Source organism: Alligator mississippiensis, chromosome 1 (assembly GCF_030867095.1).
Source record: "Alligator mississippiensis isolate rAllMis1 chromosome 1, rAllMis1, whole genome shotgun sequence".
NCBI classification, from domain to species: domain Eukaryota; kingdom Metazoa; phylum Chordata; order Crocodylia; family Alligatoridae; genus Alligator; species Alligator mississippiensis.
Genome location: NC_081824.1, coordinates 124,439,170 through 124,462,320, shown reverse-complemented (window position 1 = coordinate 124,462,320; position 23,151 = coordinate 124,439,170). Strand labels below are relative to the sequence as shown.

The window sequence follows — 23,151 nt, the reverse complement described above, 5'->3', positions numbered from 1 at the left end:
TATAACAACAACATCCCATTAAATCAGATAAACTATAATCTAGTATAGTAATAAACCCTCATATGTCCAGTCAACCATAAGTAGAAGCAACAGTTACAGAAATTATCCCGTAACTATCCAAAAGGTCATAAACAAAACTGTTCTGAATTTTCATCCCCTTTGGAAGGCAGTGAGCTCACCAAGTATGAAGGCATAAGGACAGTAGACCTTAGGACGCAGGCAGGCACTACGCAGTTCCTGTAAACGTGCTGAGACAGAATTCAGAACAAGCGGGGAGAGAATAGATAGCTAAATCATAAGAGAATGTCTGTTAAGAGACTGCAGACAGTTAGCTATGGGGTTTTTAAAGGCACAAGGCACTCAGAAATTAATTTTTTCTTAACCAAGATTATTTTGCTCTGGGTGTTAAGAGAGAGATGAGAGAGAGACAGGAGTTGTGTTTAATTCAAGGTATGGATACAGGGCGTTGGCTAGCTCTTGAGAGTCCCTAACTCAAATCTGTCAAATATTAGACTTCTAAGAAGAAATTCAGGATTAACTACAGCTTCCAAAAAGGAACCGAGTCACTCCTCTGCCCTGCCTAAGCCTAGAACATTTACAAATTTGTGCATTTTCTAGAAACAGCTAGCCACAAGTAAACCATATAACCAAATACTGCATACAACATGCTTTCTAAGCTTGTTTAAAACTTTACATCTACGCTTTCCCACCTTCTGTATTTTATTCCCCAAAAGAATAAAAGAACAAAATAAAATATTTTATTTTATTTTATTCTTTTGTTTTCCACCTATACTCAGAAGGGTATTTTACCCTCATATTGACTTCTCTTTTTTTCATCCTTACAATATTTCAGCTTGCTTGTTCTCTTCAAAACTGAACGAAATGGAGTTTGAGAAACTATTTGCATTTAGCTTTTCTATTTAGTTTCCAGTGTTCTCTTCCTCCCCCTTCCCCATTCCCAAATCCAATCTATCCTAATCTTTCTCTATCAATTTTAATTCCTTTCCCTGGGGTCATTTTAAAGTATCTGTGGCATGTCTGTGTGTGCCTTAACGTGCAGCAGCCTATTCTACTGTGCATTAAAGTGGTGCATAAAAAAAGTGCTAATATGCTAATGAGCAATAGAATAAGCTATTGCACATTAAGCATCACCTAAAAAGCATGTGCTTACACTACTGCACATTAGTGCAACCTAAATGCGCATTTATTTAGTACCTCTTATTGGAGGCACTAAATTTAATGCATATTAGGAAAAGTGCATTAATGCACACATAGATGTTCCCAGTCAATGTATATGTCCTTCACACACTCCAAATGAGCATTACAGATATTTTGGACAATGCAGTAATGAATTTGACAGCGCAGTAATGAACTTTAACCTTATGGGAAGAAAGCTAATTCTCTCTACGAGAAGCTTTTAAACCAACACAAAATTCTGCATATTAACACACATCTAGCACTTAGAGAAGCAATTAGCAAAAATTTAACTAGGAGGGTTTACATTTGTACTCCATCCCTATTCACAGTTTGGACTGAGCACGCTTAGAAACTCATCCGTGTATAACTAGAGCAATGATTCTCAGCCAGGGTGAACACACAGCTCCCTAGTGCAGCAGTTCTCAATCTTCTGAGACCGGAGGCATCCCTGGACATATTTGAGGCACCCTTCAGAAAATGCCAACTAGTTTTCACTCATTTTTAACTACAGAAAAAAAACAGAGCTTTTTTTCTCTGTAAAAAACTCAGAAAGACCACGACTATGGATTTATATAGGAAATCTCTGGGTTTTTGTGAATCATGTTTGTAAACTTAACAGTGCTAACATTCTGTGGCAATTTATGGCACCCTCAAAAGGATCTCAAGGCACTTGTAAAGTTATAACTAAATCCACTGAGCATGCCCAGAAATTTACATCAGCTAAAATGGAAGTTTAGGCTGGATTAGGCCCTTAAAAGAATAAGGGCTAGATGCAGATCTCATTTATTCTGCTTAAACACCAGATCAGCTCCATTGCTCCAGATCTATGTACATATTTATGAGACTGTAAATAGATCATATTATATCACTTCACTTAAAATCTGAAATTCCTCTCTTGTTCTAGTATCCAAAATTCAGGTCAAAACTGAAATGAAATAAAACAGATGGGCTAAACTCTCTGTTGCTTAGCTAGTTTGGAGTCAATGGAGTCACTTTATATTATCAAATAATCAGTCTCCAAGCTGACTGGCATGAGGCCCTTAAGGTCTGAAATACCATGCCCTGTCAGAGGCATAATGTCATCTAGAACACTGAGATTCACCTATGTGGATGTCTTCACACTGACACTGCTCTGCTAGTCACGTTTTTTTTGGCTTTGGCCCCATACCACTGGAACTAGCAATCCCTAAAAAGTCTCAACAAAAAAAGAAAGAGTGGTCCCAGTTTCTTCTCTACCAAAAGTCCACCTACTTTATTTTTCATTACATCAGATTTCATTCATCTTTACTGGAATGTAAATGGTGGTGAAGTTAAGGATGTATGTTAATTCAATATGCTCAGCAATCACAATGAGCAGAACACTATAAAAGTGCAGTCAACAAGATCATCAACTGAAAATGATGTAGTTTCCTTTCTGATAAAAAGAAACATTAGCAAAACTGTCCAGCTTCCTCTCATGTTTAATTTTTACATGGTTTCAAAGGAAGCCAACCAGTGAAAGAATAGGAGAACTTTCACCAAATGTATGCTGAGAAGAAATATTTAGATTAAAAAACAGCTGAAGGTGAACGGATCTGAGAGTGTTTAGCCAGCCACAATTCACACAGTACTTAAAACGGAGTTGTGCCACAAACAGCAGATTGTAAACCGTCTTTTCCTTGGACTGTTTCCTGCCTGTCTTCAATGACATGTTGCTATTAGACTTAGAAAACTTACATCAGATAAAGGTAGACAGAAATAACATTCATTTACTTTTTTTTGTCCTCTGGTCTTGAAAATACACTTATGTCTTAAATACTTACTCACCTGGTAGAAGAGAGCAAGCCTGGATGTCAATATCCCCAGGCATAGAAAACATATGCTTTTTCCACTGAAGTTTTTTACATGTCTGGATGCTCATGTTCAAGCTTTATGTTTAAAAACAGGAAAATGAGGATGGAAAGGAAGTGCCTGCAAGTACACTCATGAGAACTGCATGCTGGGATTTGAAAGGGAGGGTGGGAGGGGAGAATTTGTTTTTTTTAAGAGGAGAACTTGACAAACTGCAACAGTGTGAGCCACTCAGGAAACAAGTAAACTTTTCAGTATTAAAGAATATATGCAAACAATGTGGGCTCAAATGATTAGAGAGAGGTCCCTATTTATAAAGGTACCAATATACTGCTGGGTGTTCTTAACAAAAAGTTAATTCTTTTCCTTCCTGTTTTCAAAACTATAGCAAGTTAAAAACTCTACAGGGCTGAAGGTAGGAAAGAACCTGTGGCGATTGCCCTCTGCTGTTCTAAACAAATAGCCTGCTGAAGTTTCAAGCAACGTCCTTTAAAAGCTGTATACATACTCCTGTTAGCTACAAACAACAATGACCATTGATAAAGCACTTTGCTTCTCTGATTTTTTTTTTTCTATGAAAAGCTATCTGTAATAAACTGTTCTGAAGGCAGGTACCAGTTACATATTTTAGTTTGGGTATTTCAAAGACGTACAAGGAATTTAAGCACTACATCTTCCTTTCATTTTAGCAGATCGCTGGTGAAACCCCACTGCTGATATGAAAATCCCAACGTTTGTTTTCATGTAAGCTACAAAGATAAGATCATCATGAAGTAGACACACCAAGACAAATGCCAGAGTATCAACTCCAAGCAATCTTAAGGTCACCACACCCAATCTAGGTATAGGCAGCTAGTGGGGCAGGGGGACTAGCATGGCCCCAGGCTGGGGAAAGTGGCTGGGGCTTCCCCAGCCCTGGGGCTGCACCATAAACACATGCAGATGTTCACAAGCTCAGGTTTCCTAAATCAGGTTAGCAGAATATCAATATATGCTTGTACACCTACTTAGGTGAACAACATTTAAATCAGGCATGCCTTTTTTGCCCAATTTAAGACCTCTGAGCACTTGAATGATTGGGCATTTAGATCAGCCTAACCCTGGTCCATTTCCTTATCTGACCCTGGTTTGGAACAACTGTACATACCTGAAATTAACGATAAGTTAAAAATTACATTTAGCGCATACACACAGAAAACATGCAACTCCGCTCCCACCCTTCAAATGGTCAACAGAAGAGCATGCTGAATCTCAGAAATGGCAGATTAAAAGTGCTTCAATTTAATTCTGAAACATGCTTATGAAAGTCATGGTTACACGTGCTTTAACACAAGCTATATTTTGTATATTTCTGATGGTAAATGGTAAGTAACAACAGGTAACTGAGGTAACTGGGATTAAAAAGATTAAAGAAGAGTTTATTAGAGAGGAAAAAGGTAGAAGGAAAAGTCCATGTAGAAAGGATACTACCCAATTTACCACAGATATTGGCATTAAAGTATATTTTAGGAATGGTGGCATATTTCTACCTGTTTTATTTCTTTATTCATAGATGCTGGGGTCAGAAGGGACCTCAATAAATCATCGAGTCTGACCCCCTGCATAGGCAGGAAAGAGTGCTGGGTTCAGATGACCCCAGCTAGATGCTTATCTAACCTCCTCTTGAAGACCCCCAGGGTAGGGAAGTGCACCACCTCCCTTGGGAGCCCGTTCCAGACCTTGGCCACTCGAACTGTGAAGAAGTTCTTCCTAATGTCCAATCTAAATCTGCTCTCTGCTAGCTTGTGGCCATTATTTCTTGTAACCCCCGGGGGCGCCTTGGTGAATAAAACCTCACCAATTCCCTTCTGTGCCCCCGTGATGAACTTATAGGCAGCCACAAGGTCGCCTCTCAACCTTCTCTTGTGGAGGCTGAAGAGGTCCACGTGCCCCAGTCTCTCCTCATAGGGCTTGGCCTGCAAGCCCTTAACCATATGAGTGGCCCTTCTCTAGACCCTCTCCAGGTTATTCACATCCCTCTTGAAGTGTGGCACCCAAACCTGCACGCAGTACTCCAACTGCGGTCTGACCAGCGCCCGATAGAGGAGAATTATCACCTCATTGGATCTGTTCATCATGCATCTGCTGATGCACGATAAAGTGCCATTAGCTTTTCTGATGGCTTCGTCACACTGCCGACTCATGATCATCTTGGAGTCCACTAGGACTCCAAGATCCCTTTCCGCTTCCGTGCCACCAAGCAGGTCATTCCCTAGGCTGTAGGTGTGCTGGACATTTTTCCTCCCTAGGTGCAGCACTTTGCATTTCTCCTTGTTGAATTGCATTCTGTTGTTTTCCGCCCACATGTCCAACCTGTCCAGATCTGCTTATAGTTGTTCCCTGCCCTCCGGCGTGTCCACTTCTCCCCACAGTTTTGTGTCATCCGCAAACTTGGACAGAGTACACTTCACTCCCTCGTCCAAGTCGCTGATGAAGACATTGAAGAGTATCGGTCCAAGGACCAAGCCCCGCGGGACCCCACTGCCCACACCCTTCCAGGTCAATACCGACCCATCCACTACGACTCTCTGGGTGCGACCCTCTAGCCAATTCACCACCCACCAGACTGTGTAGTCATCCAAGTCACAGCCTCTTAGCTTGTTCATCAGTATGGTGTGGGATACCGTATCGAAGGCCTTCCTGAAGTCTAAGTATACGACATCAACCCCTACTCCTGCGTCATAAAAAGAGACTAGATTACTCGGGTATGATCTACCTGCTACAAACCCATGCTGGTTTCCCCTCAGCATAATTTGCCCTGCCGGGCTCTCGCAAATGTGAGCCTTGATAATTTTTTCAAAGACTTTGCCAAGGATGGAGGTGAGACTGACTGGCCTGTAGTTGCCTGGGTCCTCCTTCCTCCCCTTCTTGAAAATGGGGACCACATTGGCCCTTTTCCAGTCCTCCAGCACCTGGCCCGTGCGCCATGAGTGTTCAAATATTACCGCCAGTGGCTGTGCAATGATGTCAGCCAGTGCCTTCGGTACCCTCGGATGGAGCTCATCCGGGCCTGCCGACTTAAACGCATCCAGTTCCTCCAAGTGACTCTGCATCATCTCAGGGTCTACGCATGGTAGTCTGGTACCTTGCTGCTGCCTCTCTACAATCCCAGTGAGGGCCTTGTCCTGCCCCTCACTTAGGAACACTGAGGCAAAGAACTCATTGAGGAGTTCAGCCTTGTCCCCCCTGTCTGTCACCAATTGCTTCTGCCCATTTAGTAGGGGTCCTATTCCACCCTGGGCTTTCCTTCTACTCCCTATATATCTAAAAAACAATTTTTTGTTATCCTTTACTTGGGATGCCATCCTCAGCTCCATGGTAGCTTTGGCCTGTCTGCCTCCCTACAAGTGCGAGCAGAGGAGGTATACTCCTCTTTGGTAATCTCTCCCCGTTTCCACTTTTTATATGCTCCCCTTTTAGTCCACAGGCTGCCCTGGATTTCTCTGGTCAGCCAAGGAAGCCTCCTGGCCCCTTTCCCTCTTTTTTCTCGCATCGGGATCATCTCCCTCAATCCCTCTTATTCATTTTTCAGATTGATTAGCTTTTCCCAATTAAGTTTTTCCGTGATTCAGACCAGCTTGTCATGGGGGGGGGGGGGGGGGGGGGGGGGGGGAGAAGAGAGAGAAAAAAAAATTGATTCTTATGCCAGTACATGTTTTATTAAGAGTTATTTAAAACTGAAGGTCCTATAATACAAGCACACAAATCAAGAAAGCAGTCTCATTAAACTCCCACACAATCTTCCCCAAACGTTTGCATGTGCAACCCATAATTTGTACCTTAGTAACTGTAAATTAGATTGTATATTAATGGGGAAAAAATTACATGAGGTAGAAAACAAGACTTCATATTTAAATCTATGGATATTACTGCAATGCCTAGAAAGTCCAGTTACACAGTAGGATCTACATTAGTATGGAAGAAAGATAGCCCTTCCCCCAAAAAACTTCTAATCAGATGAAAGTAAATGGGAGAACATTTATAAATGCTAAATTAAAATTTCACATACACTTATATTAGCCCTCTTTATGTTCTCATTGGACCTGACCCACAGTTTTCCACTGATCCAATGACCATTGCGGTACGGTCTCCTACTTAATGTGCACACTACTGGCCCAGTAACATTCATGAACTACATGCAAGTGAAATGAAACACTTCATCCAATATGTTCCTGACTGACTATGATGTTACCCACCAACTAAAACATGCACTACTTTCAAAAGAGTTTTCAGGTGTTCAAGAGCAAGTTCTACTTCAAAAACCCAATCTTTCAATAAAGGTGGCATAAATACTGTATCAGTAAAATTTCCAGTACATATAAAAAAAATCATGTTAATAGTATGATTTACAAAGAATCATGTATTGCAGGGGTGTCAAACTTATGTCCCACATGGCTAGTAGAGGAGCCAGGAATTCAGAGCCTGCTGCCAAAATAGGAGGCACACAGCCCTGTTTGCAATGCATTTCAATGTGGGGGGATGAGCAACAGCTGTGTTAATCTCTGCAACCATTCATGCTGCCATATCCAGATCCAGCCTGTGAGGAGCCTGGCAGTACAGATCCAGCCTGGGGGCACAATGAGTTTACCGCCCCTCCCCTCCTTTCCCCCCCCACCTACCCCCATCTACATTAGTAGAGAGCAGGAACAATAGCACACTAAAATACTTTTAAGTAAAAATGACGTTGGGTCCATATGCCAGAACATACTGGATACTGAAAGACATCAACTTCAAGATATGATAAGCAAGAGAGAAATTCTGAAGAAGTAGCCTTACTCCTAAGCACAACAGGATTTTGCTTCTTAAATGAACCATAGTGTTCAACACACACACTATCCATAAACCACTGCGTTCACTAGGAAAAGGGAATGGTCTCATTCCTACTATTACTGAATTCAATATAGCATTTATCTAACAGCTATTTGTCTAGGGTATGCTCTCTCTTTTATTCATTCTAGTGTTGACAGCCGTAATCAAATTTTGTACATACCACTGGGTCTATTATAGCCCAACAATCGCTGGCTGTCTGCCTAGTTTTCTTATCATCACATAAGATAAAAAGGCCAGCGAAAGACACTAGCTGAAACTAGAAAGGACCGAGGTAGCTAATGTGGAGCAAAGGCATCTGATTTTCCCAGAAGTAGAAATCAAGAGTCTTATAGACACACCCACTTACTAGCAAAGGGGAATGGACAGACCAAGCCCAACCTCCTGTAATAAACAGCTTTTAAAGGAATACAGAGCACATTTCAGTAGAAACCATTTCTTCAGAAAATTCTAATCTGGAAAAAACAGGGAACAGGAGAGGAAGAACAAGAGAAGGTGGGAGAGAAGAACAAGTACAAGCATTTTAAGACACAAACTGACAATTACTTCTTACATCATGTAAGGGAGTTTCTCTGTTCTTCCTCACTTCCTGGCTCTCAGGGATACTTGTGCCTACTTGCTGCCTTGGCCAGGAGAAAAGGGAATCCCCCTCTTCACTATCTTCTATGTTGTGGTTGAGTGTGGATGATGCAGAAAATTAGAGGCAAAGTTTTTTGCAACATCTTTTCTTGCAACAGCTGTATAATTAGAAAAGATGCTGGACAAGTTTTGGGACAGGTCTGACCTCCTCTTCACTGCCACCAAATCACAGGGTATAAATAGAAGTTGCCAAATGAAGCAGATAAGCTATGCTAGGATGTGTCCAAGTGCAGCTGATCCATTTCACTGAATGAAACGAATGTTGCCCTTTGTCCTGCCCACTGATCTGCAAGACCATAAGCAACATGTTCCTCACTTGCAGAAATGTACCCTGGGGATCTTCAAGGCATGTGCCTGTAAGCAGGGAAAGCTGGCTCCAGAGACCTTATCCTGCACACCATGGGAATTCCCTGGGACACACAATTGGGTCCCTGAAGCCCCAAAAACACCTTCTCAGAGTGTCTGGGAGTGCGCAGGCAGCTCCAGGCCTTAAAACAGACATCCCCTGCAAAAAAAGAGACCAAAAGCATACTGCCTGTCACAGCCATACACGAGGCACAAGGGGCATGGCTGTCTGTTTGCTTGGCCCTAAACATTATGGCTAGGGACAGACATTCAAAAAGCCTGAGCCTGAATTTATTCAATCTTTGCAGGTTAGTCAAACCTGCAGAGATTGAACTGAACTGATTTGTAAATGGATAGACATTCACTTTTGATTCAGGAAATGCAGGCACATGCTTGCAGTGGCTCAGGCTAGAAACTGGGGGGACGCTAGAGCAAGCCATCCCTTCCCTTCTATAGTGCTGAGCTTGGGGCCGGGGAGGGATTTGGCCAGGCCCTGGCAAGTTGCCATGGGGTTTAAACCCCCAGCCTGGCCTGAACAGTCCCCAGCCAGGGTGTGCCTGGAGGAGGAGGGGGAAGAAGCCCTCACCAGGCTTTTCCCTGCTCACTGTTCAAGAGGCAGGGAGTGTTGCTAGACCCTGACACCCTGCTAGCACTCTTGAGGCAAAGGGTGGGTGGGGGAAGGGAGGATTACTTGTGTGGACTGCATGCATCTGTTGATGATGCAGAGCTTTTTAATCTTCCTCTCCCTGCTTCTTCATACTATCTACAGCAAACTGACAGGCACTCACAGGTCACACATTACAAACCAGGTTATTTCTCACACTTCTCTCTGTCCCCTCTTGAACAGTGACATGTTGCGACCTTTGAAACAAGCCAGCAGCCAGAAGCGAGCTTATCAGAACACAAGCTCATCAGACCATTAAGAAAACAAAAGCCTCTCTTATTAGTTCAAACTCTTCTTAAATAGCTTGTTCCAAGGCATGTGTAAGGAAGAACAGAGGGACCAGCTGACCAGGTGATTAGCTTCAGACAGCCCTAAGCAGACACCATTCTGTTTGTCTTTGTTCCAGTGAAACTGGGGAGACACACACCTCTCAGCATTAGCTAACATGAGGGTGGTGTGGCCAGGTGCTGGCTGGGGTCCATGCTGCTAGAGTCCCTCTTGTGGGAGTGGGGGGAATCCCTGCTTGACCAGCGAGCAAGGGGAGGATGGGGTAGGGGGAAGCCAGTCAGACATTGCTGTGCCTGCGATCTCCACCTCCTTCTCAGTCAACCAGAACTCCAACTAGGAAGGAAAGGGACAGGGCCAGCCCTGCTCTCTGGAGCAGACACCCAACCCAGGGCTGAAAAGCATGCTGGGATGCTAGGGCACTTTGATTTAACTTAAACCAGCAAGGGATCTGGGACAGAAGTTCCATAAACCGATTTGACCCAAATCAGTTAAGTCTGATACTATATTCAACCAGGTTTATCTTAAAGCATTTTTAGCCATTTTGAAACTGGTTTATGAGCACTGAACATCTGTTGTGTTATAGGTTTAAACCAGTTTCTGATCACTCCAACCACTAATGATGTAGAATTACCTCAGAATAAGTTTCTCAGGGCTCTTCTGGGTCTTCCTCCTCCAACTCCCATATCCTTCTTTAGAGATGGGATTAGATTCCATTCTAACTCATATTATTATTAGAATGGCAGGATTCTGGTTTAAAATCCTGCCTCTTCTACTGTCTCACTTGCTCAAATTGTGCTATATAAAAGACATCAACAGTTCCCCTTCTCTTCAATCTCCCTGACTAGCTTTTCTTTCCTGCATTTTTGCATTTTCCAGGATGGGACACTACATGTCAAGGCAATGAAAGATTCTTCTCCCCCATAGAAAAGGTCCAGGCTTTTCAGAGGTTCCAAGATATTACCAGGCAGAATGATTCTGCAGTGGCCAGAGGTACTTACATTGCCCCTCTATATATTCTTTGGAAATTAGACTGGGGGGGAGAAAGTTATTTACAGCTGGATCGCAACGGTAAGTGGCGAACCTCTTTGGCTAGACTCAGGACCAAGCAGATCCCCACAGCTGTTTTGGCTGGACATAGGCTTTCCATTCCAAGGGCTAAAAGATGTTGCCCAGTCTGTCTAGGAGTTTTGGAAGACAATTTATTATGTCTTAGAATGTGCTCTATATAACGACATAAGGAGAAAGTATTTACCACTGTTCTTGCAGAAACTGATATACTTCTCAGTTACAGAGAAAATAATATGGCTTCTCCAGTAAACAGATCCATATTTAGTAAACAGTAAGTAAGCAAAAATTGCAAGACAAGGATGAAGCAATCAATGCTAAACTTCCTTTACAGTTGATATGACTGATAAACTTTATCACTATATCTGTTTTTCACTGCGTCAATTGTAGACCTATGCACAACATTTTTTATAGATTCATGATCCAATTTAGCACCATATTTGTCCTTGATTATGTTAATTCTAGGAGGAAGAATAATGCTTTTATAATGGTTGGCCCCATTTCATTATCATATTTACATTTCTGTTATTTTTGCTTAAATTTATATTATGGTTGTATGACTGTTATGTTGTTTTCAGGGGTATGGCCTTCAGCCAGAATCCTTCATAAATTAAACTGAAATTAAATTGAATTGATCACTCCAACTGGTTTGTGTGTAACTTCTGTCCCTAGCCTATTTGTTGATACAAAGGCAAGATCTGCTTACACCTTTTGTGTCAGGTATGTACATCCAGTCACAGGACCTTTACATTTATACATCATTGCAATTGCTCTAACTGCCTTCTCTATGAAAACAAAATTTAAGTCCACAAGGGATGACTGACTTGATGGAGAAGAACAACTTCCAAAAGCAGTAGAACTTGATAGCTAGTTACTTAATTACTTCCTTGCCTCGTGACCTGCAGCCAAGACCATTTTGCCCCTGCAGGAGAAATAAGAGCATGTACTCTTTCCCAGGGACCTCTATGAAAGCACTATGCACCCAGTTTATACCCAAGCTTGACTGAGCTATAAACAAATTGTTTCCTTTACCACGTGGTATTAAAACCAGGTCTTTGTTTTACAATATTCCAATATTATTATTATATCCTCTTAATGTATAACAATAATACTAAAAGACTTTTATTTTGCTAGCGTTACAAAGTATGATTTGAATTTGTAGGCCAAGCAATTTTGGGTTGTAGAGAGTCAGAAAAGTTAGGAAAAAAAGTAAACATTGACAGGAATCAGTCAATGTTTCAGACGGACTGTTTTCTTTTGGAGCATTTTGAAATTTGTGAGGAGAGGGAGAGATCAGACTTAAAATGAGAAATAAGCACGTGTTCAAAATAAAGAGCAGCCCATGCCATTGTATTTTAAAAATACGAATCTTTAGCATCTCTTGAAACTTTCATTCAAATAGCAGAATTCAAGGCAGTATAAAACATCTTTTTCAACACAGAATAAAACTGGATCTAGCAGTATAGGTTTAAGATACACAAGAAAGAAAAGCAAGTTCAATTGTTTTTTTGTGCTTAAGTGCAACAGCACATAGAGAGCAGTCAAGCCTAAAAGAAGTTTAACTAACCTTTTCCTGGTCACAAAAATGACAAGATGTAGATATCACCATTGAACAAATACAAGAGGAGCTGGTGTCATGCATTTCTAGGACCCCAAGAGCTCTCCTAAGTGTTCTTCTGTTGACAGATTCAGTTTCACTGATAGCACTGATATAGATGTGGATAAACACCTAGTCATCTGACTCATTTTGCAAAACAAGTAGCAATTATAGTTTAACAAAATGTGAAATCTTTCAAAAAACCCCACAGCTTTATTTATCCTTTTTCAAAAAGTATTTCAGATTTGTGACCTTTTCTTTCTTCCTTTTCTACGACCTTTTCTTTTCCTTTTTCAGATACTGAAAGGAAAGGTATCAGATTCAGTATCACAGAACTTCTCAAACACATTAAGTGTTCAAGAACAATTTACTGTTTTTACGGTTTGAAGCACCTTTGGACCCTGTCATGGATTAGGGCCCTCATTACATGAGGCACTCTATCAAGAGGCAGGGAAAAGGATAAGTGAACAGCAAAATGATGCTAGTCAGCATGATTGGCAGTAGTCATTTCTCACCACTTTTCTAGTCTTTTTGGAAGCTTTACAATGCAGGAGAATTGTAAGAAGGAAATGAGATGGGTTTTAGGGACAACTCTTCACATCCACCTATATTAGTAGCCAGCTCAGGAGACAGCTTAAGCCGTGAAGCTTCTAGTTCCTATAAGATTAGTCAGAGGCTTCTCATGGGCACTAGCAGTGATTGGTATACTTAAAGGCTAACACTTAACCTAATGGGCGCAAGTCTTCAATTTCATTTGGAATGTCAGAAAGCTTGAACACAAAGATGTAACAGAAGTCATGATAAAACACTTTTGTCACCAAAAGTACAAGCGTAGAATTTGCCATGTTATTATTTTTTAAGTAACTGCAAAAGTCAAAAAGGGAAGGATACACACGTTTTACTTGTCTGGTGCTGCCTCTCCATGAAAATATTGTGCAGACACATTCTTGGCCAGGTCTGCCACTCCATTAAGGTTCATTTAGTCCATTTGAAAAATGGGACCTAGAGTTGGGGAGAGTGCTTTTCAACAAGCCCCGTGGGCAGAGGCAGAGATTGTTTTCTTTCAAGTGGAACAGAAGTTTGCCAATTACTGTGGGTGGACAGCTGGCTGCTGGTGCTTCTACAGCATGAGGTTTGAGAGGAAATACTTACTGAAGGGAAAGGAGCACACACTTTGTAAACAGCAAGACAAAAAACTTGGACAAATTAGATGATTAGATTCTTTGTTTAAGAGATCCGTTTACCTAGATTAAAGAAGTTGAAGAGTGCACTTAAAAAGAAAAAAGAAATACCACTAGAAAAAGAAACTATAAAATAATGATGATGTTGGGGTAGACAGAGAAAAATAAAAAAAGAGTGCAGCTGAACTGCTTTACCTTATTGCTTTCTAATGTTTGCATGCTTACACACTGGGGTGGGATGATGTTGAAATGTATTTCCACTGGAGCCCTGCACCTGCTCTTGGCCACTCAGCCTGCCAAGGACATGAATTCCACAATATAGGAGCAGCTACTAGTCACTTCCTCTTTCCTCTCTAAGTCACTTTCCAAGGGGAGAGGATTGGTTGGGTTTCAAACTGGTCTCCAGAACAGCAGTTCTTGCTGGGTTGTTTATGATTTTCAAGATCTGAGCAGCCTCAGTAGCATGCATCTTGCTGCTGTTGGGAAGACAGATCAATTCCAGACTCTTGAAATTAACAGCTCAGCATCATCAGAAGGGGCAAGTTTTCCAACAGCTACTTCCGGGTGAAACTTGCAGCAACATCACTTTCAAAGAACGTGTAAACTGTCACACTCTCATAGCTAAAGATGGTAGAGTGAGAAAGGAACCTAATTCCATTATACCGACCGACTATACACATGAATACACTAGAAATTATTAGAAAAGCAACCCCTCAGAAAGGTAAACATAACTTACTTTATTTTTACTTTCCTAACTTATCTTTACAAACTTGTCAAATAGGTTATTTTTGTACCTCTTTGTCAAGCCTACTGAAATCCCTTAACCCCCTCACAGGCAAGGTTCTTTGAGTAGATGTGATATCTTTTATTTATTTATTAGACCAACTGAGTAGTTGGAAAAACATTTTTTGCAAGCTTTCTGGCGCAATCACCCTTCTTCAGGCATAGGGAGTCTCTGCTGTTCCCAGATATCCAAGGAATTCAAGAAGCTATAAGTGTGACAGGATGTCAGTGAGAACATAAGTAGGTGGAAATTAAGAAAACAAAAGGTAGAGAAGGGAAGGGAGGGGGGGAAAGCCAAAGGTAAGCAAGGGAGATTCTACTGTAGTAGTTTTCCAAGGTAGAAGAGAGGCTGTCCATGAAAAAGTAAATAGCTGGAAATTAGGAAGACAAAGGGCAGAAAAGGAGGGGAAGGGAGGGAAAGAAAAGTGTAAAAGGTCAGGTCTGGTAGATACCTGGTGAATCAGATATCAGGCAGGTTTTAACGTGTCATAAATCCGATGTCTATATTGAGTTCATGATTTTTTGTATCCAGTAAATTTACGATGTGACGTTCATAGGGTCATCTACAAAAGGTGTTTTGTAAGAAAAAAAATCTACCAGACATGCGAAATGGGTAACATGGCAAAACTTGATTTGGCTTGGATTTACACAGCTAGCCAGATTTCTATTACTGGTTATTAAATATACAAGTACTTGTGCTAGCTGTTGTCTTCACCCAAAATATGAATGAAGAATAAATAAGATATTTTACAAAGATAATATCACAGTGCTGTAAGATAATTATATCCATAAAGAGACCCCAGAAACCATAGAGTAATACTTTCTCACATCCCCCTCCCCCTTAAAAAAGGCAAAGCACAAGGTAGGCCCTGCTGCCTCCCAAAGAGCCATTCCAAGCCCCTTCCCTGCCAGTTCTGCTGCTCTGCTCTCTCCTCCCTGCTCTGTCTGCTGCATCTGTCGCTCTGTTCTCTATTTCCTGTCCTATCTGCTACATTTCTTTCTGTTCCCAGGAAAACAGCAATCTAGAGAAATGGAAAAAGCATTTAGAAGCTCCCCATCTCTCCCCTCCCTCCTTGAACAGCAAGACTATCACATAGGTTAACTAAACAGAATGTCTTGTCTTAATAGCAGAGTCCAGAAATACTAAAAACCATGCATCAAGGGCACTATAAAAATCAAGCAAAACTTTCTGGCTCTCTGGCTATATATGGCTCAGGGGTGGATGACTCACAGGCTGCTTCTTATCCCCTTACGTATTTCAAGTATTACAGTTTCCACATAGTTACAGAAAATCTCACAGAAATGAAAGAGATATTCAGTTAATGAATATTGGCAATTAGAGAGAAAAAGTACATTAAAAAAGCCCCCACAGAACTTGCAATCAGGTTATTTTTCAACTGTAGGAGAACTCATCTCTATTTATGAATTACTGGACTCTTTCTATATTTATAAATTTCCAAAAATAACAGAAAGACTCCATCCTGTATCTCCAAAGCCCAGGAAACAGTCCCTTAAAGTTATAACCTGAGAACACATACAACTGCTAGTTGCTGTATTTAGTCTTACATACCTTATGTTTTATATTATTGGTTTTGTGAATCCTCAATGTCCTTACATATAGCACCCATACACTTAGTTCATTCAGAGTTGATGAATGTTACCTTTTTCTTGAACCTGCTGCAAGTTTTAGCACAAGTACTCCATAAACACACTTTTTGAGCAGCACTTTGGCACCAACTGGGTGCATCTACATGTCTTTAACTGCACAGCAGACTAATTCGTTGTGGTGTAAAGCTAAAGCATCACAGTTTACATGTGCAATGTTATAAGAATGCAGCAAGCTAATTTTTGCCGCTGTAACATAGTATCAGTGGCAAAAGTAACTGCACCTAAAAACACACATGTAAAAAGCTGACCCAGGAGTAAATTCCATCCAGTCAGGCCAGGCAGGGGGCCAGACCCTTGCCTGCCACCTAGCCACATGGTTCCACTCTTCGGTCACTCTTATGCCCCAGCCAGCCCCTCCATTGCCCGACAATGAGACCTGGAGTGCAGAGCTAAAATCCTGGCACTCCCCTACCTCCCTCACTCTCCCCCCCGGCCAAGCCTGCAGCTAGCCCGGGGCTGCTCCACCCCAGCAAAAATTGCTGTAGTCCTGGGTGCACATGGAAATGTTGTACACAGGAGCAGTTTTCTCCGGTGCAAACTGTGCCAAAGTTTATCATGTCACCACATGTAGATGCACCCACTTATATGCAGTACAAAAAAAACCTTTTTTTTTTTTTTTTTAAAGAATTTTTTCGTGTTCCAAGCCAAATCAAGTCCAAATCTGTCAAGTTAGCTCAGAACCATAAATGACCCTACAACCAACAAGCATCCTCCACCCCCACTAGAGGCTTCAGATATTTCCAAAGTCTTTTGGCAGGCATCCTAAATGCAGGCCCAAGCCCAGAGGCCTGGGGTTCAGATGCCCCCAAGTTTCACCTGCCCTCAGCCCTATGGCCGCAGGAGCAAGTTAGGAGCCTCCCATTTCCATAAAGCCCCAACACCTTGGCAGGTACTAAACCACACCAGAAAATGTTATCCCCGGGAACACTTAAGGAAAACTGCCTTCATGGACCCAGATGCATGGTGTTTCCCCCAAATGATATTAATCCAAAGCAAAATGTTTGTGATTTACCATATGGCTCACTAGACTGGGCTCCACAAAACTTAACAGCATTTCGATCCATGGTGACCCCACAGCTCAGCACTGCTTAGTATGTGTGTGTACTCCATAACCCACCAAAAAGGATCCATTTGCTAATAGCCCCCAATTCACAACAAGAACCGGAGGTTCTTGTCACGAGTCCTCAGATACTCTAAAAATGTGTATGCAGATAAGGTACAGGGCAAACTGGTGTGGCTTTACCTCATGGAGGGTGGGGCCACAACAGCCATATGCACCAGGCTGAGAGAGGGGACAACAGAGGGATGCTGGGTGAATTGCTTGAGTCCCTGTGTCGTGATGTCTGCCCAGCATTTAAGGCTGGTGAACAAACAGGAAAAATTGGAAATGAGAAAGAAAGGCACCGCTCAGCTTTGGGTGTGAAGTGGAGTTCAAAAGGTATGGAATGGATTACCATATTTCCAATTTCAAAAAAAGAGGACACCTATGGGAGGGGAGGGAAAGAGAGAAGAAAAGGGTATGATTTGGGGGGGGAGGGAGGGGAGGTAGTGATATGCTCCCTACCCCCCGCAGCCCTGCTAGTGCCCCACACTCCTGGCCCACAGCCCCTGCCCCCAAGCTGTGCTGGTGCCCTGCACTCCTGACCCACAGCCCCCTGCCCTGCCAGTGTCCCGCACTCCCAACCCACAGCCCCCTGCTCCCTCCCAGCTGTGCTGCCCGCCAGCTTGCTTGCTCACGCGCACACACCTGCCAGCAGCTGCCGGGGCCCACACGCAGAGCACATGATCTCCTGACAGCCAATCAGCTTTCCCTATGCCCCCAACCCCAAGGAAAAGCAGAGGCAAAACAAAAACTCAGACATTTGCTAGCATTTTAAAAAAAACACCCAGATGGAGGACAAGGGGACAAAAAAGGAGGACATGTCCGGGAAAAATCCCCAGACATATGGTAACCCTATTATGTCTTACCATGACTTGAGAGGGTCGACAGTGAGGAGTACGCTTAATGGGCACTACCACATATCTTACTTAGACGGGCTAGGCTAACCTAGCCTTGTGGTAGGTTCCCATCAGCATGTTTTCCAAATATGGGCCATGTGTTTTATAGTCATGCTCAGTATGGGCTGCATTTAATAAACTTGATAGCTGGTTTCCATTGCTGAGCACATGTTGCTTTTAGCTGCAGCTTAATAATAGACAATGTATTTAGGGACATTTCCTTGTATGCGATTGTAAGATGTGGCTTTTTCCCCCATGCCAATTGGGAGGGGGACCCAGTCTTGTATTTGAGTAAATATGGTAGAGTCAGAAATATTAACAGAGGTCATTCTCATCTTACTAAATACTGAGCCCAACTATAACTGAAACTGTAATTGTGAATTAGAATTAAACTGTTGCCATGATGCCAAGTCAAAAAAAAATCACTGGTCCATTATAGCAATATATAGTACTCTTTGGCTGAAAGCAAACATGGGGAAAAACAACACCTTCAAGACAGAAGTAATAGCATGCAAGATACTGCCTACCGACCTAAACCCAACATCTATAAATATTACTGGGAGACCAAAGTCATCACGAGACATACTTAAGAACATCTTTTTAAAAACAACCGCCCCCTCCCCCCCACAAAAAAAAAACAAACCCACTGCTCTCTTTTTACAAAGGATTAACATATTAGCTGATAATTTGTATACTTTGTATGGAAACATGATTGTATCATGTCAAATCACAGGCAACTGGTAGGGGGTGCTCGGGGGGGGGCGTGTTCCCTCCCCCCGATGGGGCTGGTGCCTTCCCCCCCCCTCCAACAGATGACACTGATGCTGTCGGCAGGGCTGGTGTCCCCCCCATGACAAAGCCGTCACCGTTGGCAGCTTCTGCAGGTGCCTGCCCAGATTCAGAAGTCATCAGCCACTTATGAGTCAAATAGGGTAAACAAAAGGACTCAGACACAGGAAGGCTAGGGAGCAGAGGAGTCCTTTCTAAAGCTTTCTTGGCCAGGACTGCATTCTCTCAAAAATGCCACTGCCTATTAGGAAGTCATCATAATGAAGCTACCAGAAACATGTTAGATATTCTGATATAGGCTATTTGTAGTTAAACAAACTTTTTTGGAAAAACGAGTTGTTAGAGAAGCAGTAAACTCTAGAACCATGCCAAGAGCAACTAAGTTTAAACAGTTTTATCATAGTATAAAAATACCCTGAAGTCTTCCTTTGAAGGACGTTATCATAAGCCATATGTATATAATCATGTTTCTGCACCCTAGAAAAATGGAGCCCCATAACATTTTTTCTCTGTGAGCTTGTACAGCATTTATATCAGACTGTGAAAGGTCAACATAAATCCTTAAGCACAGATTTAATGTGTAATGGTAGTGACACAAGGTATTTTTAAATAAGCTAGCATTGTTGTGTTAAAAACTCTCCTGTTACTGCTCCTGTTTTCTCTATTGGAGGATCACACTCTACCTATACTGAGGTGGGGGTGGTTTAAAGACCTGAGACCTGCCCACATTTTCATATTTCTCTAGGCAACACTTTTTTTTCCTTCACACAAAGTATGTACTCTTTCTCTGCCTGTATTCCTTCTATTTTCTATGGCAGTGGATCCCAACCTTTTTTGTGCTGCAGACTAGCAGGGGGGCTGCCCCGCCCCCCAGCTTTAACCCTATACATCACCACCAGTGGCAAAAACCACTCACCTAGGCAGACAGACAGGGAGGCTGAGCAGGGGGCTCATGCCATGACCCAGCAACCAACCCTTCATGGCCCCGTACTGGATGGTCCAATGCAAGATCCACTGAAGTCAGCATCAGGCCCCACATATAACATCCTTATGGTGGGCTAATCAAAATCAACTATTAAGCTGTGCAAAAACACTGTTGGACTGAAGCTCTTTTAAATCTGATATGAAATGCAGTTGCTTAAGCCAAATGTTTCATCCATTCACTTTGCGACTGGCATGCACTGGCTTTAATGCATTTAAATATATACATATATTTAGAGACACACACACACACACACACACACACACACACACTAGTATGTAGAACAAAAAATTTGAAGATTCTACTCATAAGTGAAAATATTTCATAATCTGAAATGTAATCTACCTTCTGATATTTCAGGACTCTCGCTCCATTTGGTTAATGGGCTTTTAACAGCATATCATTTCTACAGTATGCCTAGCAAAGCATTTTAAATGTTTCCATTGACTTATGCATAAAAGCAACCCCCTTTTAATCTAGCAGAACTATAGGCCATCAAAAAAATGGATTTTTGTGAAGCAATATCACAATGAGTTAATTCATTTGCTTACAAAAGGCATGTCTCATGTATGGCTACATAGGTCAAATATGACCTTATGTGAACAATAATACACAAGTTTGAAGACATTTCTATTTTCTCTAGTTTAAAGTCAGCTGTCGGCAACCATTTTAAGCTGTGGGTCAGTGACCCAGGTCAAGTCAGAGGCAGGCAGGCAGGCACTAGGACACTGGCACTTCTCTCTGTGGTAAGCTACTGCTATCAAAGCCCCCCTGTCGAATGTCACTAAAGCCCGACATCTGGGGGCTGGATCAAATGGCTCCCTAGCCTATGGGCCATAAGCAGGCAATCCCTGGTTGAAGCCTTTAGCATGACTACAATTGCAAGAGTATTTGAACTATAAACATGGTACTGCAATGGCTAGCAACTATGCTGCAAAAATGTTGTATATCCTAAAAAACACTTGAAACTTTTATTTCCATTCCAGCAAATCTTTTTTAAATGGTTTCAAACATAGATTTCTGTGACAGCTACAACAATACACAGTACAGTATAACACAAAACCATCAGTCCAAAGGTCCTTATTGTAGCAGATAACCATCGATCCACTGGATCATGCTGTACTGTACACGTAAGAGGTCTAGTCAGATGCCTAATGAATCTGTTTGTGGCTGACAAGTCCAATTCAAGAACATCACAGCTTGTTACAAGTTTCACAGATCCATATGTTGTCCGAGCTGGCATCCAAATTTACAGCATGCTGTTTTCTTCTCTCTCGCTTTGCTTCCATCTGTAGGATCAAAGCTGCTTCATGTTGAGTTGCACCCCGTGACAGATGCTCCCTCCAGATTGGATGGGATTCTGTGCACTTCTCACAGCTTTATACACTGATGTTGAATGACTTTGTATCACTTTTGCACACAGAAAAGCTCTTGCATGATTCAGAAATTCTGCCCAAGAGATTTTGCAGGGAAGATTTGCTGTTGGCAACCAAAGCCATGTTCCCCGCAAACAGCATCTCTCTTGAGCCAGTTGTTTCACCTTGGCTTTCACGCTAAACTTTGTGAAGTTGAACAAGTCTCCATCTAGTCTGGTTCAAACATAAATGCCATCACTGTCATCCTTGAATACATGAAGAAGCAGGAATGAAAAGTAGATGTTAAAATACCCGGGAGCTAAGACACACCCATTTCACCCCGTTGTTGATGTCAAACTCATTTGATTCTTTGTTTTCATACACTACATTTGCCATCAACAGTTTGGGGCTCCTTAATTTTCCATAATACTGCATAACAGGACATGCCATCAACAATCCAGCTAATGTCTCAGTACTGTCTACTGAGCTATTACTCCTACTAACACCATCACATTTACTTTTAACAAGTTTTCTTAATGCCCACCATAAGTTAACATGCAAATATATTACAAAACAAAACAGCATGTGAAAATACAGGTGTCTGGCAGCAAAGTGAGAAATCATACCTAGCTTAGAAGGAAATATTTCAACATTCCTTTAAATATCGCACAGATGCCAAAAATATTAATCATCCTCCAGTTATTAGAAATGCCTACATTCAACCACAATATTCAAAACCAAGCAAATTCATCTGCTTAGCAAACCAGAAAAAAGGCAAAAACTCAGTTTTAGTCTTAAACAGCTAACTGTCTTCCTACCAGTATGCAGCTGTAGTAAGGTTTTTACCATCATATATTTTAAGCAAACTACACTGCTAAGCAACAGTACTACAATGGCTGAAGTTTCTAGTTTAAACCCAATCTCAGCAATAGCATTCCTAACCAAAATGAAAGCCAAGGGATCTTACACCATTCTTCGCTTACTATGTAACACAAGAGCATGCCTAACTAGGACTCTCTGCTACGTCTTCAACTTCCCCTCATTCTGAATATTTTGTACACCACCTAGTCAGCAAAACATCGATATCACACCAGCACTTTCTATGACTAATTATTTATTGCTGCCTATATTGTTCCCTTTCATCTTATATGGGTTTTTTTTATGTTGTTGTTTGTTCTTTGGACTATCACAGCAGTTTTGTCCCAAACACATCACACAAAATATAGTAGGAGTTATTGTTTTAACAATAAATAAATAAAATCATCATTTACTCTTTGAATTACAGTAGTACCTAAAGAACATTTTTTTTTTAAATCAAGACCCCACTGTGCCAGGTACTCGACCAATAAAGCAAGAGACAATCCCTGGTGTGAAGCGCTTGCAACTTAAAGACAAAACAGACATGGATTGAGACACAAGGCAGAAAAGAGAAGGCAAATGACTTGCCACAGACTTGGTTTGTCCTATAGATTCACAGATGTTAGGGTCGGAAGGGACCTCAACAGATCATCGAGTCCGACCCCCTGCATAGGCAGGAAAGAGTGCTGGGTCTAGATGACCCCAGCTAGATGCTTATCTAACCTCCTCTTGAAGACCCCCAGGGTAGGGGAGAGCACCACCTCCCTTGGGAGCCCGTTCCAGACCTTGGCCACTCGAACTGTGAAGAAGTTCTTCCTAATGTCCAGTCTAAATCTGCTCTCTGCTAGCTTGTGGCCATTATTTCTTGTAACCCCCGGGGGTGCCTTGGTGAATAAAGCCTCACCAATTCCCTTCTGTGCCCCTGTGATGAACTTATAGGCAGCCACAAGGTCACCTCTCAACCTTCTCTTGCAGAGGCTGAAAAGGTCCAGGTTCTCTAGTCTCGCCTCGTAGGGCTTGGTCTGCAAGCCCTTAACCATATGAGT

General features: G+C 42.0%; 1 protein-coding gene across 10 annotated transcripts in view; it reads right to left on the bottom strand.

Annotated features, from left to right (window-relative positions):
- The window catches only part of UTRN (utrophin), a 631,944-nt gene that overhangs the window by 510,588 nt on the left and 98,205 nt on the right, over positions 1 to 23,151 (bottom strand). For 2 of the 10 annotated variants that reach the window (XM_059713686.1, XM_059713714.1), the window contains exon 1: positions 3,004 to 3,112. The exons of the other annotated variants lie outside the window; for them this stretch is intronic. In XM_059713686.1, the coding sequence (XP_059569669.1) occupies positions 3,004 to 3,097 (94 nt within the window). In that variant the 5' untranslated portion in view covers positions 3,098 to 3,112. Of the gene's footprint in view, positions 1 to 3,003; positions 3,113 to 23,151 lie in introns of those variants that run through there. 10 annotated transcript variants of the gene reach the window in all.